This window comes from Saccostrea echinata, unplaced genomic scaffold (genome assembly GCF_033153115.1).
Source record: "Saccostrea echinata isolate AGI-Se365-2 ecotype Australia unplaced genomic scaffold, CSIRO_AGI_Sech_v1 ptg000027l, whole genome shotgun sequence".
Taxonomy (NCBI): Eukaryota; Metazoa; Mollusca; class Bivalvia; order Ostreida; family Ostreidae; genus Saccostrea; species Saccostrea echinata.
The window spans coordinates 2,263,049-2,279,359 of NW_026889776.1; the positions used below are offsets into that span (position 1 = coordinate 2,263,049).

The 16,311-nt window shown below is 32.7% G+C and overlaps 2 protein-coding genes across 2 annotated transcripts in view; one reads left to right on the forward strand and one right to left on the reverse strand.

The window, feature by feature from the left end:
* LOC133193425 (AF4/FMR2 family member 4-like) overlaps positions 1-8,916 on the reverse strand; it is a 35,776-nt gene extending 26,860 nt beyond the window's left edge. Inside the window, exon 1 of the mRNA XM_061329361.1 lies at positions 8,571-8,916. Within this exon, the coding sequence (XP_061185345.1) occupies positions 8,571-8,590 (20 nt within the window). The 5' untranslated portion in view covers positions 8,591-8,916. The remainder of the gene's footprint in view (positions 1-8,570) is intronic.
* Positions 8,917-11,217: 2,301 nt separating this feature from the next.
* The window catches only part of LOC133193428 (uncharacterized), a 31,002-nt gene continuing 25,908 nt past the window's right edge, over positions 11,218-16,311 (forward strand). Inside the window, exons 1-7 of the mRNA XM_061329364.1 lie at positions 11,218-11,284; positions 11,380-11,416; positions 12,695-12,780; positions 14,027-14,162; positions 14,485-14,604; positions 14,859-14,897; positions 15,375-15,542. Coding sequence (XP_061185348.1) covers positions 11,250-11,284; positions 11,380-11,416; positions 12,695-12,780; positions 14,027-14,162; positions 14,485-14,604; positions 14,859-14,897; positions 15,375-15,542 — 621 coding nt within the window. The 5' untranslated portion in view covers positions 11,218-11,249. The remainder of the gene's footprint in view (positions 11,285-11,379; positions 11,417-12,694; positions 12,781-14,026; positions 14,163-14,484; positions 14,605-14,858; positions 14,898-15,374; positions 15,543-16,311) is intronic.

Consider the following 16,311-nt stretch of genomic DNA (forward strand, 5'->3'; position numbering starts at 1 on the left):
GTCTTTATTAGACTATCTTGTTCCTTTTATGGAAAATAAAATTAACTGACAAGAATTTAAATATGCTTTTTACTAATGTACAATGCAGGATGGATAAAAATTAATCACAGATGATGTTCTTCGAATGATACAGGGACATTCAGTAGGGCTTACCAATGACCAGGTTAAATCACTAATGGAAAGTTTATCAGTAAGATCACATAAACCTTTATTTATGTTCAATCTTACAATTTTACTTGGTTATTTAAAACCCATCATCCACTATTTAAATCATATCATGAAAGTCTAGGTAAAAGAATTTTCATTCACTTTTGTTTTTGTGTGCATTTTTTGTATCAAAGCCAGGAGTTTTCATGGATACTGAGATGTTTTGGAACCAATTGGTAGGGAAATTCTAGACACACAATTCAATCTGTGGATTAATTACTGAAAACAGTGACATTGTTGGAAATTTGCCTCAAATGTTAGTAAGGGGAGGGGGTGGGAAGGGTGAGGGCAGCATTTCTTTTTTTCAATGAAAATCACCATGAATCAGGCTCATGGGTGCTTATTTGGGCAAATTCAGTAAAGACTGTTAACAGTAATTTCCATGTTGAATTGAATGTAGTAATGAATATTCTAATGTCTTATAATGACACATACACTAGTCATGATGATTTATGAATAATGCTGTTCAGTAAATGCAAACAGATAATATATATGAGATTTCCCTGCACTACTAGACATTAGCTGCCCCTATACCATGCCACCATGCTCCATAAATTCAAAGTACTAAAATCTTCATATTTTTCCCTCTCTGCAATAATCACATGATTAATGTCAAATAAACACACAGTTTTACTGACCCAAATATGACAGTATATTATTCTTTTCACAACTGTCCTTGGGAAATAAGGTAAGACCAGTAGAAGTTCAAGATCATACCAAAAAACACAGAAATATCAAGGCAAAACTTGGCAAGCAATACACTTATATAAAATATACTTCAAAAGACTAAAAAAAAATGGTTGATTTTCATCTTAACTTTAAGCAATATGTTTAAACTGCACCAAGTGCAAATTCATCATTATGATTTAGACAGATTCTTAACATGTTTAACATCATAAACATACAAATTCCCACATATTTCTGTATAGCATATGAAAAGCATTATTCTATGTACTACATATGTCAGTTAATAGCTAATTAATAAGTTTCTTGCTTTGTCATGTGTTGATAACAGTTATGAAAATTGAGGTCTGCATACAGCTCTTTCATACTATAGTTTGAAAAAAAAATCTTAATTTTCATTCCTGTCTACTTCCACTGAAATGAAAAGTTTTTAATAGCCTACAGTATACATTTATTGACAGGGTTCAAGGGCAACATGCATTTCATCGGACCCAAGAACCAAACTGTTTGCCTTAGGCCCTTAGTTTTACTGAGCGGTCATAAAAAAATCAATGTTTGATCGCAGAGCGAGATATTGGACCTGTCTATGAGATGTCGGACCGCTTACGTCACATTGTGGGCGGGGTCAGCTGTATCTTATTTGCATTCGTTGGAATTTGACAGAACTTTACAGAATTGACCAAGTTTAGACCGCAGTGCGGGTAAACAAAATTTACATCATGTTATGTCAAAATAAAAAGTAAAAGGTATAACAAAACATTTATTGACTGTGGTCTCGGGCAAAATGCATTTCGACCCCTTGAACATAACTGTTTGCCTGAGGCCTAATGCCCTCGAACCCAGTCAATAAATGTATATTGTGCCCAAGTACACAGTCCATAAATGCTTTGTTATAACTTATACCTTTAATTTATTTATTTTATTATTATCTTTTTTTTGGACATACATGTATGTCAAACATCAACGAATGCAAATGAGATTTAGCTGATCCCGCCCATTGTGTGATGTAAGCGGTCCAATATCTCATTTCAAACAGATTTTTTATGACCGCTTAGTAAAATGTTGAAAATGTTATACTTTAATTACTGGTAGTATTGATTTTTACACAAAGTTTTAACAATTTTTTAAAGGTATAAGCACATGGGTACTTGGGGCCAGCCCCCACTTGCATGTGGGTATAACAATGCTTTTTAATACATTTTAAATAAAACACATTGTTTATAAAATGAAAGAAAAAGTGAGCAAGCTCACATACCCCACTCTCCCCCAAAACTCGACAATGCAACACGTAATGAATGGCACAGTGCATTTTAAATACACACTATTCATCTCTATATTCAAGATATGGCTAAAAATCTAAGTTGAAAAGTGCTGAAATTTCCAGAAAAAATAAAGGAATCGGAATTTCCTGGTAATATGCACATCTACAAATTGTGTCTTAAATATCTGCAAAGTTTGACAAAATTCTGTGCAGCGGTTTATGAGGAGTTGCGCTGACAGAAAAACAGGACTGACGGACTGACTGACACACTGAATGACTGACACACTGACTGACGGGTCAAAAACATTATACTTCACGCAACTTGTTGGGGTATAATTATGCATTAAGAAAATTATCATAGGTCAGCATGAATATTTTGAAAATTTTGTTTGTTTTTTTAACTTACACAGTTAAATTAATCTTTTGTGAAATAAAAATCTTCAAACAGAGAGTGATTATTTTCATTTCATCTATGACCTTCATCTTTGTCAATTTGGAACACAGTGTCATTATTTACATGATTGAACTCAACATCATGATCATTTCACCAGATAACTCCTCTAAATATGTGGATAGGCTACTGGATTATTGTTTGCCAGCACTTGGGCATTAAATGTCAAAAAGACTACTCTGAAATTTATGACCAGTGTACAGTTTACATGAGTGTAAAGCTACTATTAAACAGTACATCTGCCTTAGCTATCAAGAAATCTACAATCTTATGGGTACAGCAGTTTATTGCAACTTATATTTACTAAACGAAAAATTTTACCGGAATTGAAAGGCTCAAGCTAATTAAACAAATTAAATGATTCAATACTAAAGAAATTCTTTATGAAATAATTTCACCTTAATATTGTTCTTCATTCACAATAATAAACAATCGTGTGTGTGTTCATTTGTATCAATTTATAAAATCTAAAAACCAAAGAAGCCAAAAACTTGAGAACATGTGAAATGCGGCACACTGGCAAAGCCAGAGTTTAGATACAACAGTTACTATAACTCTGAGAAACAGAGAGAAATATATATGAGCCTGTAATGAACAATCTCCCAGATCTTGGCTAATTCATGCTGACTTGGCATTGGTTTCTCACTCCATAGTGTCACAGACAAGTATAGATAAATGAGAAAATAGTGCTACTTTTTCCTTTCCCTTTGTATACAGATTTTGTAAGAAAAGTCTTTATATAGAATACAAAACTTCACTCCAAAAGCTTCATTTCTTTTTTTCTCCTATATTACTTCTGTATTACAGATTTCTTAAAATTACAACTAAGCGTGCAGTTTAAATTAGCAGACTTCAAGTATGTCTGCTTTGCTAAAAAAAAAATACTTCAAATGAAACAAAAACAATAGCAAATCAGATGTAACTAGTCTGAAAGTCTATAAAATATTCAAAAGAAATGTGTGCATATGTTGGTCATGCTCTAGATTGGTATTTTAATTAATCAACAATTAGGTAAGTTAAAGGGAATGGGGACTGCTTTTACCTCACCTGTATTCATTTATCACCATATATACCTACATTAAATAGATAGTTGACCCAAATTTACAAAAACACCAAATGACTAAACCTTACACTGCTTTTGATGTATCAGAATGATCCACAAATGTATTCCAAACTGACATTGCACAAAAGTGGGGTAACATAAGCAAGGAGTATTTTATCTGAAACATTGTTAAAGGTTCCATTCTGCAATATTTCAAGGAAGAAAACAAAGATGATAACCTCAGCACTCACAATAAAAAATTTTAAGAATTTAATTCATTTGAAAAGTTATAGTCCTATTTATAACAAGGACATCATGTTTCAAAATAATGTTAGTGTTTATATTAATGTAATGTAATAATAGTGGGGGGGGGGGGGGGGGGGGGGTTAGTCCTAAATGTAATAATGTTGTGCTTGGGGGGGGGGGGGGGTGTCATTCCTACTTAATGAGTGTAAACCATTACCAAACCCTGCATCAGAACTCTTAACTAGGAAAAAAAATACTTTGACTGATGGCTCCACAGTGAAACTCTTCTCTGGTGGCCATACATCAGGACTACATGCTACATGTATCACAAAGCAGGGCCACAACTACATCAATTGCCTCACTTCAGATCTACCATAGTATAACCAGCAAATCAACAACATGAATTATATTCATACTACAGGTAACTCTTGATGGCTCGAACTTTGATCTCTCGAAGTTCTTGATCGCTCGAAGTGAATCTTCGGTCCCGAATTTTTCCCCATTATAACTAAGCAAATTTACTCTTGATTTCTTGAACTCTTGATCTCTCGAAACCCTTGATCCCTCGAAGTCAAAATGCAGTCCCGCTATGCATATTCTATTATAATTTCCCCTCGATACCCTCGAAGTGGCTTTGTGTATACAAGGTTATATAATTAGCACCTTTACCTAGACATTTAAATGGCCCCAGGCAGAAGACGCGGGTCTAGAGGAACGGGATGTTTATTAAGGTGAGACTATGCTGCAAGGTGATAATTGATTTATAATTAATCATTTTTTGCCTGTATGCTGTTAAAAAATTATCGTCAACTGTCTTACGATAATTTAGAGAGGCAGTGTCATTGAAAAGTAGTAATTGATTAAAAGACGAAACACTAATTTAAATTTTTATTTCGAGTCAGTGTCAAAGTTAAACGAAATATGAAAAAGCAGAAACAGCCTCAATGTCAATATGACGGCTATTATTGGATGAATACTTACAGAACTGCGCTCAATGATCATGTTTGGAATAGTCAATGCTATACATGTAAGACGCTGTAAAATGTCGTTTTCGTGTAACGAATGCGTAGTATGATGTCCATATTACAAAACTAAATAAATATACATGAAATGACGATATACATTTTTGCTTTACTCAGTTTAATGAAATATTCATCTAAAGTATGAAAAAATATCGTTGTTTTATAAAAACCACGTGTAAAAGGTTATCACTGCGTGAAAATCGTTATATCCGGTAAGACTAATTTTAAAACCTGTCAACAAACCCGGAAAATTCCGGACTCTTGAAAACTCGAACTCTTGATCTCTCGAAGTTTTTCCTTGGTCCCGCGGACTTCGAGGTATCGAGAGTTACCTGTATCTAGAAAAGCCACAAGTTGACCACTGGCTCCAAATCATTTCAAATACTACCAAGCAAGATCACATCATGATCTTTAACCTTACATCAGAACTAACACATCTGTGTCTTGACCAATGGCCTAACTTAGAACTATTTATACTTAATAACAAGATTCAACCCTGACAGTTCCTCCCACATCAGGACCATTACAGGGCAATGTCATAAGTAGACTAATGGCCCAAATTCAAAAATATTACAACTATATATATATATATATATATATAGATATAGATATATATATATATATAGTTCTCAAGAAATGTCACACTTTGAACAAGGCATTGAATATTTAAGAAAAAAATAACACTGAGGTATGAACTGATTTACAATATACTGTAAACTAAATTTTATTCGCGTGCAAGAAATATCCGCGAGTTTCGCGACCTACTTTAACTCGCGAATATTAAACACTGTGAACCATTTATTTTGCTTTGTTTTAATAAAGAATATTCCCTAAGTCGCTAAAACTAATCGTCGTGTATTGATTTCAAACTGACAAATCGTGCATAAAAGATGACGCAAATAATAGTTGGTTTACAGTACATGCAGTTTAGTATGATTTACATGTAAAATTGTACCTATGCAAAAATATGCATAAATAATTGCTTTTGTAAATATAGAGTAACAAGGGCACCACAAAGCAGAGCATTCCCTCCATCAATCCCGACGTGAATTATTACTTGCATAACTTGCGTAACTTCCGTTACGCAAACATGCACTGATTCACACACACACACAAGGACACTACTATATATATCCCTTCCAATTTTGAGGGGATAATAAGTTAAAACAGGTGTTCAAAAAAAATTGAATAAACACAATAATGAATGTTTTAAAAAATTTGTATGCACACATTGTATAACACATGAAGTTGCAAAGAACAAATGATTTATTAAACCAAACTGTTTTGACTGCAGAGAACTCTACCACTTAACTGTTACTATCTAAGTTACACATACAAATTATTTCCAGTGAAAGGGACATAAAAAAAAACTTATCACTTTAAAGGGCATCAATTAATCACTGCTTCAAAACCAAATTATTAAGATACTTTATAAAATTGTACACAAAACTGAATATGGTAATACAAGTGTACTTCAAATGAAAGCATTCATGCACTTATTTCCTGAACAACCTTACTTGCTCATTTCACATGTAGGATATGATAATAAGAATATCATGTTTATATGTAGGAGAATATCTGTATCTATTGAATTTTCTTGCAGAAGTATGTGATAGAAAAGTGCAATAAAGTATAATTTAAATACAATTGATTGATTGTTTGTAGTTTTACATTCCTTGTAAGATTACTTCACTCATATGAAATGTCACCATATGCTGATGAAGGGACTCAAATTTAGACCTATATGTAAGGGGTAATGTAGAAGTAGCACTCCTTAAGTGTAAGGGAGCCAGGGCCCCGAAGAGGCCAAGACCATTGCTTTTAAGGAATGGTGCTATGACTGTGAATATACTGAACTGCTTAAAATCCACTGTTTTAAATGCTGATAAATATAAACTTAACTTATTAGTGGTATTTATTTTAAATAGAGTGTATAGGAAAAAAATAGTTTACTGAATTTATTTAAATCCACAATTCTTCAACACTTCTATAGTGTAGTGAGACGAGTTTCTGACTTTGATAGTGAAGGTACTGAGTCCAACTCCCCCAACCCCCACCCCCCGCCCCCTCCCCCCCAGAAAGCTTTTTCTTAATATGAAATTATAATTTTATAAAATTTACTAAGGTCTTGCCCAGGTGGGGGCACAGGAAGGAGAATTTGTACATAACAAACACTGTTTTCAATGTAAATTGTATCCTTCCATTCCTTTAGAGTAATGGAGCGCTCAAACAAAAGAGTGACATCATAGATATTAAAGGACACTCAGGGCTTTGGAGTCGTGAAGGATCTTCATCCTGCCAATGCCTGGATACTTGTTTTTTAATGTCTCTTCTGAAAAACCTGCAGTTTTTACTTTAAAATTCCTAGCACTAAGGCACCTTAAGTTTTTTTCAACAGATACTTGTGTTTTGCAAGCAAATTTTGAGACAAAAATATTTTTTCCACCCAAACTTACTTGTGACAAAATAAATAATGCTAGATGCTTCAATAAAGTCAATTTCACTCAAAAATTCTCTTACGATACCTGTGAAAGTTTTCAAAATCACAATGATTTTTTCAAAACTAAGAATGCCAGATGTCTATCAAACATGAGTTATAAGCTTTCTAAGGCATTTAGTTCTGTTTGATTGTAGATATATAATAAATTCGGTTTGATAACAATCATTGTAGATTCTGAAATATGTGAGCTACAGAAGTCTATTCTTCGGAGATATACAAAGGACAGAAACCAAAACTGAGGCCTTCTAAAATTCTTGGAAATTGATCATTACTGAGGCATTTACAATATGTACATGCCAATAATATATCCAACCGATGTTTGGGGCAGCTCAACTTGTAGTCGTTTTTTTCTTAATAAGGGGGAGGGAGGGGAAAGAAGAGAGTGAAGATTAGAGATGTTCAATATCAAATTTAGGGGGCACATTCTTTTATACTTTTGGAAAGTTTCATTTTTAACTTTTTCTCAAAAAAATATTGAAAGAGGGGTAAGATCTCTGACCAAAATTTAAAGGGTGTTTTGCCGGGGGTAGTTTTCTTTGGAAATCCAGTGATTACAGTAGTTTTCATTCTACCTCGAGCTCATATTGAAGTGGAATATTTACTAGTTGAACACTGAATGACCCAGTGTCTGTGGTACATGTTTGAGCACTAGCAATTGTCATGACAATACTCGAACCTCATGAGCATATCCCATGTTTACTTTTGTCCAGCATCTGCCTTTGTATTTTAATATTTAGAGAGAACTTTTCAACACTTACTGTAACAATTTAACTCTGAAATTATTTGTTACCAAGACATTTAACTCTAAATTCTCAGGAAGTTGTCAGGATACTTCTTCCCTAGTGATTTGTCATAAAAACAGAATTCCATTAATAATTTTTAAAAAAAATAATTGTGTGTGCATAGTAAACATATCAATGGCACATATATTGAACCACAAATCTAAAATTCTCAGTGAAAACTAGTTGATATGAAAATATGCATGTAAACGTGTCTTTAAGCAAGAATAGTGAAAAGTCGGGTCGGGTAGTTCACTTTCTTTGGTGTCTGATTTGTTGTCTAGCATATCTGAACAAGGCCATGCAGAGATGTCAAACAGTTCAACGCTCCTTATATGGATGTAGTGCTTTTAGGGATATATTTGGTTATCAACGTACCTGTTCCTTGTGTGGTCCATTGTGATTTCAATAAATTTTATGACTGTTTCCAATATACAGACTTAGGAATTTAGAGATAATGTTTGTGACTTCATGTCATTCCACGAAGAAGTGGTCCCAATATGTCTATTTCGTCTACATTATGACACAAGTTCCATGTACGTTTCACAACACTAAACTGATTAAAGTCGATGCTCTGTACAAACAAGTTTTGGTATGAACATTGGAAGTTCCATCAGTCATTCGTAGACAGAGATATGAAAATTTTCACAAAGATAAATATAATTTCTGGAGTATTCAGCAGTTTTCCTCCATTATTACCCTATTTACAGATGTTCGGAAATAAGGCAAATTCTTCCGCGACGTCAACATAAATACAAAAAGATTCTTTAAAATATGTATCTAAGCAATAATTGTTTTGTTTTGTTCTTCTAAGAATTGTTGATACAAAAATCAACATGATCTAGTTACTTTTGTTATTATTCGGATATTTTTCATAAATGTAACTTCAAATCATTCTTATTACATCGGAGTGAGGTCAGGAGGAGTAAATAGGCTTTCGTATTTCCTCGGACCTTTCCGTCATGTATACGAACTAACAAGTTGCACCGGAAAGCTCCGAGTGTGTGCGATTCCAGTGTCCGTGCAATCTTTAACAATGTGAAAACTCAGGATAAAAAGTGGGTAAGTTTTTTTTATTATTAAAAAATAACTTATGAATATGAAGTTAATAATGGGAGGAGAAATTTTCGGAATTAATTTTAAAAAAATAATTGTTTCCTGAGGTTAAAAAAAATGAGTCGGGCCGTTTTCAGTCAGTCGGTCGGGAGAAGGCAAACTAACATTTTTTTTTAAGATGGCCTAATATAAAACTATTTTTCATGTATTCATGTATGCAAAATTTTAAAAAGTTAAATAAATATGAAATAAAATTAAAGGCTGTGTAATAGTCTGCAGAGAGAACTATATTTTTGCCCTTATAAAATAAAAATTCTTATATTTTCTTTTACATTTTTTCCCTTTTATTTTAAGAATTGAAATTTTCATTCGTTTAGGTCCACAGATTGACCGTCCTCATCACCTAGATTTCCCCTGTTTCACTTGCTACATACATAAGTATTACGATAATACATAGTAACTTAGTTTATATGTATTTACCATACTCTTGGAAAACAAACAAATAAAAAAAAAACCAAATAAATAAATAAATAAATAAAGCTTTGATCTACCTCTACGCCTCTCGGTCACAGTGAACAATTTGGAAGGAGAAACAAATGTGAGTTTCATTTTCTTTATCGTCCTTTTTTCAATTCTCAAATTGCTCCCAGAAGATTGAACTTGTTCAAAGCATAAAGGAGCGGTGAAAGGGGGTGGGAAGGAGGCGTGAAATTAACGGTATGCACATACTTAATAAATATTATTTCAGATTCTTAGAAAAAAACATTAAAAAAAATTATGTTATTTATATCTTTATTTCTGATGAATAAAATGCTACGCATCCTGTTGGTTGAAGGTTTGTGTTATTTCGTTTAAACAGTATAATTAAATATCTCGTTTTTAATTTAAGGGGCTTCTACACAGATTTGAAGTTCATACTTTCTCAAGTTTTCTGTAAAATATCATAATTTAACACCGATGTTGCTATAGCATTTCACACTGAAAAATAAGAAAGTATGTTCAAAATCTTTTTATTAAATTATTGAAACTACGAATTTCGGGACGCGTTTGATTGAGACATCCTTGCACTTTCACAAATAAACAATACTTAAGAAAAGTAGAAATTTTATTCTGTATAAATGAAAAATATTAAAACTATATTCCAGAAAATTTAGAGTAGAAATGTGAGAAAGCAAAACCAACTCACCACTATTGTCAGTCCGTGATCAGTGATGTGTGCATAGTTTAACAAATCGAACAAACCCGGTGAAACGTAAACATCAACAATAGCAGAGCTTGTACCATATTCACAAAAACATTTGTTTGACCTGATGTAAAGAAGAATTTCGTTGTTATAAACATGGCCGTAGGAACCGGGGGGCACGGGGGGGGGCGTGCCCCCCCCCAATAATTTTGCCGATATATAGAATACTATAGCTTGTGCCCCCTCAATAATAACGTCTGATGACCTTTTTTTGCTTGTCAAGGAATTTTGGTAGTTGATAGTGCCCCCCAAATGAAAATGTATGTTTGTGCCCCCTCAAAGTGAAATTGCTTCCTACGGGCCTGATAAAATTCTAAGAATATTCATTTAAGTTTAATTTATTTAACTGGTTTATCTTTATTTTATTTCTCTTTTTTTTGTTTTTGTTTTGAATAAGCATAGAAATTTAAAATGTAAACAATGCAACTGTGTTCAGGTCTCTTTAAAGTGATCTTTCATATATTCTTGCTGATGTTGACAGAAACAGCCTGAATAATGCAATGGTACCTAGCCCTGTCGTGTGTGTAGAATATTTTACTTGAGTTGCGTATGCGTCGTATTTTGAGGGAGAAAATATTTTATTTAAAAAAAGCAGAAAGGGGGAGAACGATAAATGAAACAAAATTAAAAAAAAAAGTTTTAAAGAATCCAAAAATCAGAGAAGGGGGGGGGGAGAGGGTATCCGGATTTTTAGAATCCTACCTTCTGCAATTCTACCCACGCCATTTAGAATAAACTGTCCCATAATTCCAATAATCATGGCGACTGGTTTTGAAATCGACGATTTGGTGTGGTAAGAAAACAGTGCAGATCACACGTTCTTTTGTTTCATCAGTGGTTTTGCAGGTCAGAAATGTTTTGGTATTAATTTTATATCTATACTTGCAGGGCAAAGATGAAGGGATTTCCGGCATGGCCGGGAAAGGTAAGCACGAACACCGACTCTTCTCCGGTTTATCTTCTAGACTTACTCAGAGTTACCTGCCCATTCGTAATACCCAGCATATTTTCAGCCAAATTTTTGATAAATATTTCTTAATAATCACATTGAACCTCCACTGATCTCCCATTTGATAACAATGAATCAACAAACATACGTCTGTTTTGAGAAGGGCAGAATGATTTTAATGTATCAGCGTTGAAAGGGAGGTAATTCAAAACAAATAATGATGCCGTAGGGTGAGTTGATATTTAAAGCAACACGAATTCAAATTCATTTTTTTTTTTTTTTGCCTTTTTGGTGAGTCCTCTTTGATGAATACATATGGATGTATTGTTTAAAAGATAATGGACTATACCTGCACGTCTCTCAGTTTTGATTTTTTTTTCATATTGCGTCACTTGAGAATCATGTTATAACAACCATATTTTGATCCATACCATACAATTACCAAAATAATATTTAAGTGATAGCTTGTTGAAAAATTCCAAATGAAGCTTTTATAAAGGACACACATATATATAAGAAAATAAGAATTTTTTTTAAAAAATTTGATTTATATACAAGGTTGTCCCTAAGACCCAGGGGCTGGGGAATTTCCCTGCCTATAAAGATATTATCCCCCCAGTAATTCTGGTACTCCCCCTAAACTCTCTGTTAGGGAAAGAACCCCAGAACCCCTTTTACTTTTTTAATGTCCCCTCCTATTTCAATGCCTAGGGAGAAACCTGTATATATATTTAAGTGGGAAATGGATCTGTTGAGGCAATAAAAATTGATTTTTGAACATGAATGGGTTAAGTCTCCATTCTATTGTGGGGATTGTGCTTGTCTTGTATACCTCCATTCTTTTTTAAACAAAATAGATGCTTGCATCAAAATTACAAAACAAAACCTTCTTTGTTCTTGGTATATAGGTGCAGATCATATTAAGAGTTTCTTTTGAATTTCAAGAGGGTGCAAACCTCTCAGAAATGCAAGATTGAAAAAATATGACTATTCCATTTTCAAAAATGCCTCTCAATGTAAATAGGTCTGTACTTCTAAGCTTATTCATATAATAGAATAATAAATGGTAATTTATTTTTGTTCAATTTTAAATTTTGCATAGCACTGTTAAAATAAAATGGAGTCAAGTGTAGTTTCATCTTTTAAAAAGTTCTCTTAAAGTATAATAATTGAAGCAATTGAATTGTATCACCATTAACCATATGAAATCATCTCTATAAATAATCATATTTACATTAATATTTACATTTGTAGATTATAGAGCCTAAACCTGAAGTGAAGAAGCCTGCCAATAACAAGAAAGTGCACCACTTTGTGTTTTTCTTTGGATCCGAAAACTAGTAAGTATGACCATAGTATAATATTATCAATCATTCAAGCATGAATTTCTTAAAATCTCTGGAATGCCATCTGGTGAGAGTGATGCCTTGAACAGTGTTCCATATGTGATGTTTTTCAGGTTATGTTGAAGAAGGACATATGTACTATTTTAAACTTGTATATTTACGCATGTTGTTAATTATGCAAAATAGTACCTTATTTCATATTTGGGTTATTTCCACAATACTTGAATAACATATTGATAAAAACTGAATAAAACATGTATAAAGGCTTTGGTTCACAAGGGGGATAATTATGCAAAATTTTTCAAATGATGTATTTAGTATAAATTACCCCCATACCCATAAATTTCAATGTTTACAATAAAACCAATGTCTCATACTGTAGGGGAAAACATTATGAGTGCTAAAATATACAGGAAAAATTTAGACGTAGAAAGCATATCAAATGACAATTAAATATGTAGCATAATTTGCTTTTATAAATAATATACTCTTTTGTCATTTTACAAAATAAAGGTAATTCTTAATGGCTATAACTTTATTTATAAAATTTTTGGATTTGCCAAAGTTGGGTGCTAGTCCTGATCTTTTCTCTTAAGGAGGCTGGGGGGTCAACAAATTAACCATCAAATATAACTTAATTTTTTTAGATATGATATCTTAAGCTGTCAACTATCATTTGGTAAAAAAAAAATTTCATACATTTTAGTTTTAAAATTTGATCATTTTTGTATATCGTTATATAGAGCTCTTCTTCTAAAGGAGATCAATATAGTCTGAAAATGGCCACAACCCCCCAGCCGCCTTAATTATCATGCATCTGTACCCTCCAGCCTTTGAACCTGGTTCTTCTGAAATAAAAGTTCTTGATTTTTTTGAGTGTTTTGCTAGTCCTAATATGTAATAAAATACCTGATATTTTATTCATTGTAAATGAAAAATGCAAATTGAAATTAAAATAAGAAAACATTTAGAATGAATGCTGATGACATGTATATCTAGATCTCTGGAATACTCAATATCCTGAAGATTTTTAGTAGGTGTCTTGAACTTCAGAGTTTTATCAAGTCATCTATATATATGTGCAAGCAGTGCTCCCCCCTCCCCCCCCCCCCCCCCCCCATTATTTTTTTTAAATAGATGAATAACATATTAATCACGTTTATAAAAGAATTTATCCATTAAAAATGAAGTTTAAGTATTTTCTCTGGCGCTAGTTTTATGCTTAGCTATTTTCTTTTAGTGCTTGGATTCCAGAGGAAAATGTCTACTTGTATAGTGACCACAGAGACAAGTTCAAACTTTCAAAAAGAATTCCCAAAGGATTCAAGGAAGCCTTGGAAGCAATTGAAGATGAACTAAAGGAGAAACCATTTATTGTAAGTAAATTGTATTCTGTTATTTTTTTTGTTTATCTTCGTTTCCTTTTTTCCGTGAAAAACGTTTTTGATACCAAACTTTTGTTTGTCCTCAAGTTTTGTGAGATAAATGTTTATTAGGTAAAAAAAAAGTTACAGTAAAAAATAATCAAATGCGAGAAACAGCTACTTTACCGACATATGCTTTAAAGATCACATAAGACCAAGTGTGCGCTTAACATTCTGATAGTTTGACTCTTGGTGAAAATGTCCAATTATTCTTATTATAAATTTTATTTATTACATATGTATTATTGTTATTTATGTATTTTTGGATCTTCAGAAAACATTTAAGACACAGGAATTACCATCAATTGATGAAGAATTGGCCCAGATCTTTCCAGGAAAACCATCAGCAAGTCCTCAGAAGGATTACACAAGAGAACCGTTGAAGGGGAAAAAGGTATTGCATTGTTTCAAATATTTGGATTCCATTTTTCAATGGTATATGTATATGTCTGTGTGTATACATGTATCTGTATATTTATTATTTACCTCAATGCTTGCGCATCTTCTTTTCAGTATTTTGAAATATTTTCTTTAAATCTTATGCTATATGCAACCTTTTCATTTCTGTTTTTGCAATTTTTTTTTTCTTCTGCTGAATGGTCTTTTAAGTCCTGATGTTTTCTTTTATATAATTTATTCTTATTTTAGCAAAGAAGGAAAACAGAAGAGGGAAAGGAAACCAGTAAGGTAGGCAGAACAAAGAAATCATTTACATAACATCATATACTACTGAGGGTGTGTGAAAGTTAAACGTATAATAACATTCCAAAACCATATCAAGACTACTCTTATAAACATAAAAAAAATCTGGATTGTGGGTTTTGGATCACAAATAGATAAAAATCAAGTTTATAAATGAAAAGCACATTCTATGCATGATAGGGACAATTCATTTATGCTAAGCCTCGAAGAATTGAAATACTCTCCTATTTTCAGAATTATTAAGCCCCAAACCTCATTTGCTTTGAGATTTCATTAATTTTTTTTTACTGTATATTTTGAAAATGAATAAAATAAGTAGATTGAAGTACATTGTATGTAGATTTTAAATAGTTAATTAATTTCTGCTAATGAGTTATTGGGTTGAACCATCATCAAAGAAAATACTGAGATATCCTCATGCTTCAGGAGGGATATTTCATTTAAAGACATACTTTGTTATAGTCCACAGAGACACAGACAAAGAGGAAAAGAGCTTCAGCATCAGAAGAACATCCTAAACCAAAGAAAGCAAAAGTCATTGCTAAAGTGACAGGTTCTCCCAGCAAAATCAGCCTGTCCCCTGATCACAAACTTAAACCCAAAATCAGAGCAGAACTACCATCTCCAAGGGTAGGAGTTTTAATTTGATTGTTGTTTCTATGTAGAGTTCATTTGACTGACTGGATGCATGCCAAAGGACATTAAAAGCAATTTGGCTACATAATTTTAGAACAAGGTCTATCATATGCAGCCATAATATGGTCTTATGAATTTTAGATTATAAAAAATTTTGGCAAAAATGAGATATAGTCAGGGATAGACATTACTGTAGATTTCTAAATATATGAGAGGACTTGATTATCGCATAATTTCATGAGAAACACAACTCATGAAGTAAAATTACTTGCTTTTATTTTTATGGTGCTAAAATCTATGCAAAATCCCTTGATCAACCATCCACTCGCGAATTATTGTTATTGCAAATTGACATTAAAGAGAATTTTGCGATAACAAGTACTTGTGAAAAATAAGGAATCTACAGTAACTTGCTCTTTGGGCAAGTGAACTCTGACTGTCTGAATGTAAAATTTGGTTTCACAGAGTTAGAAGGAGAAAATGACTTGGTTTATTGTCTTTACCATTTTTACATGTATTTCAATAATTTGAATGCTTGAAAGGTGATTAGCATTTGCTATCATTAAAAAAATACCATGAATATCTATCCCTGGTGGTCTGGTCAACTATCTTTGATCTTTGGGCCATAGAAGTCATTTCTAGGGATGGGTATCAGCAAAAATAGCGTGATATATCACAATTTTTTCCAAAAAATATCACAAAATCCTTAGTCATTCCTACACAAAATCTTAAGACTGAAGAGACTTCGCATACTTCGGTATTG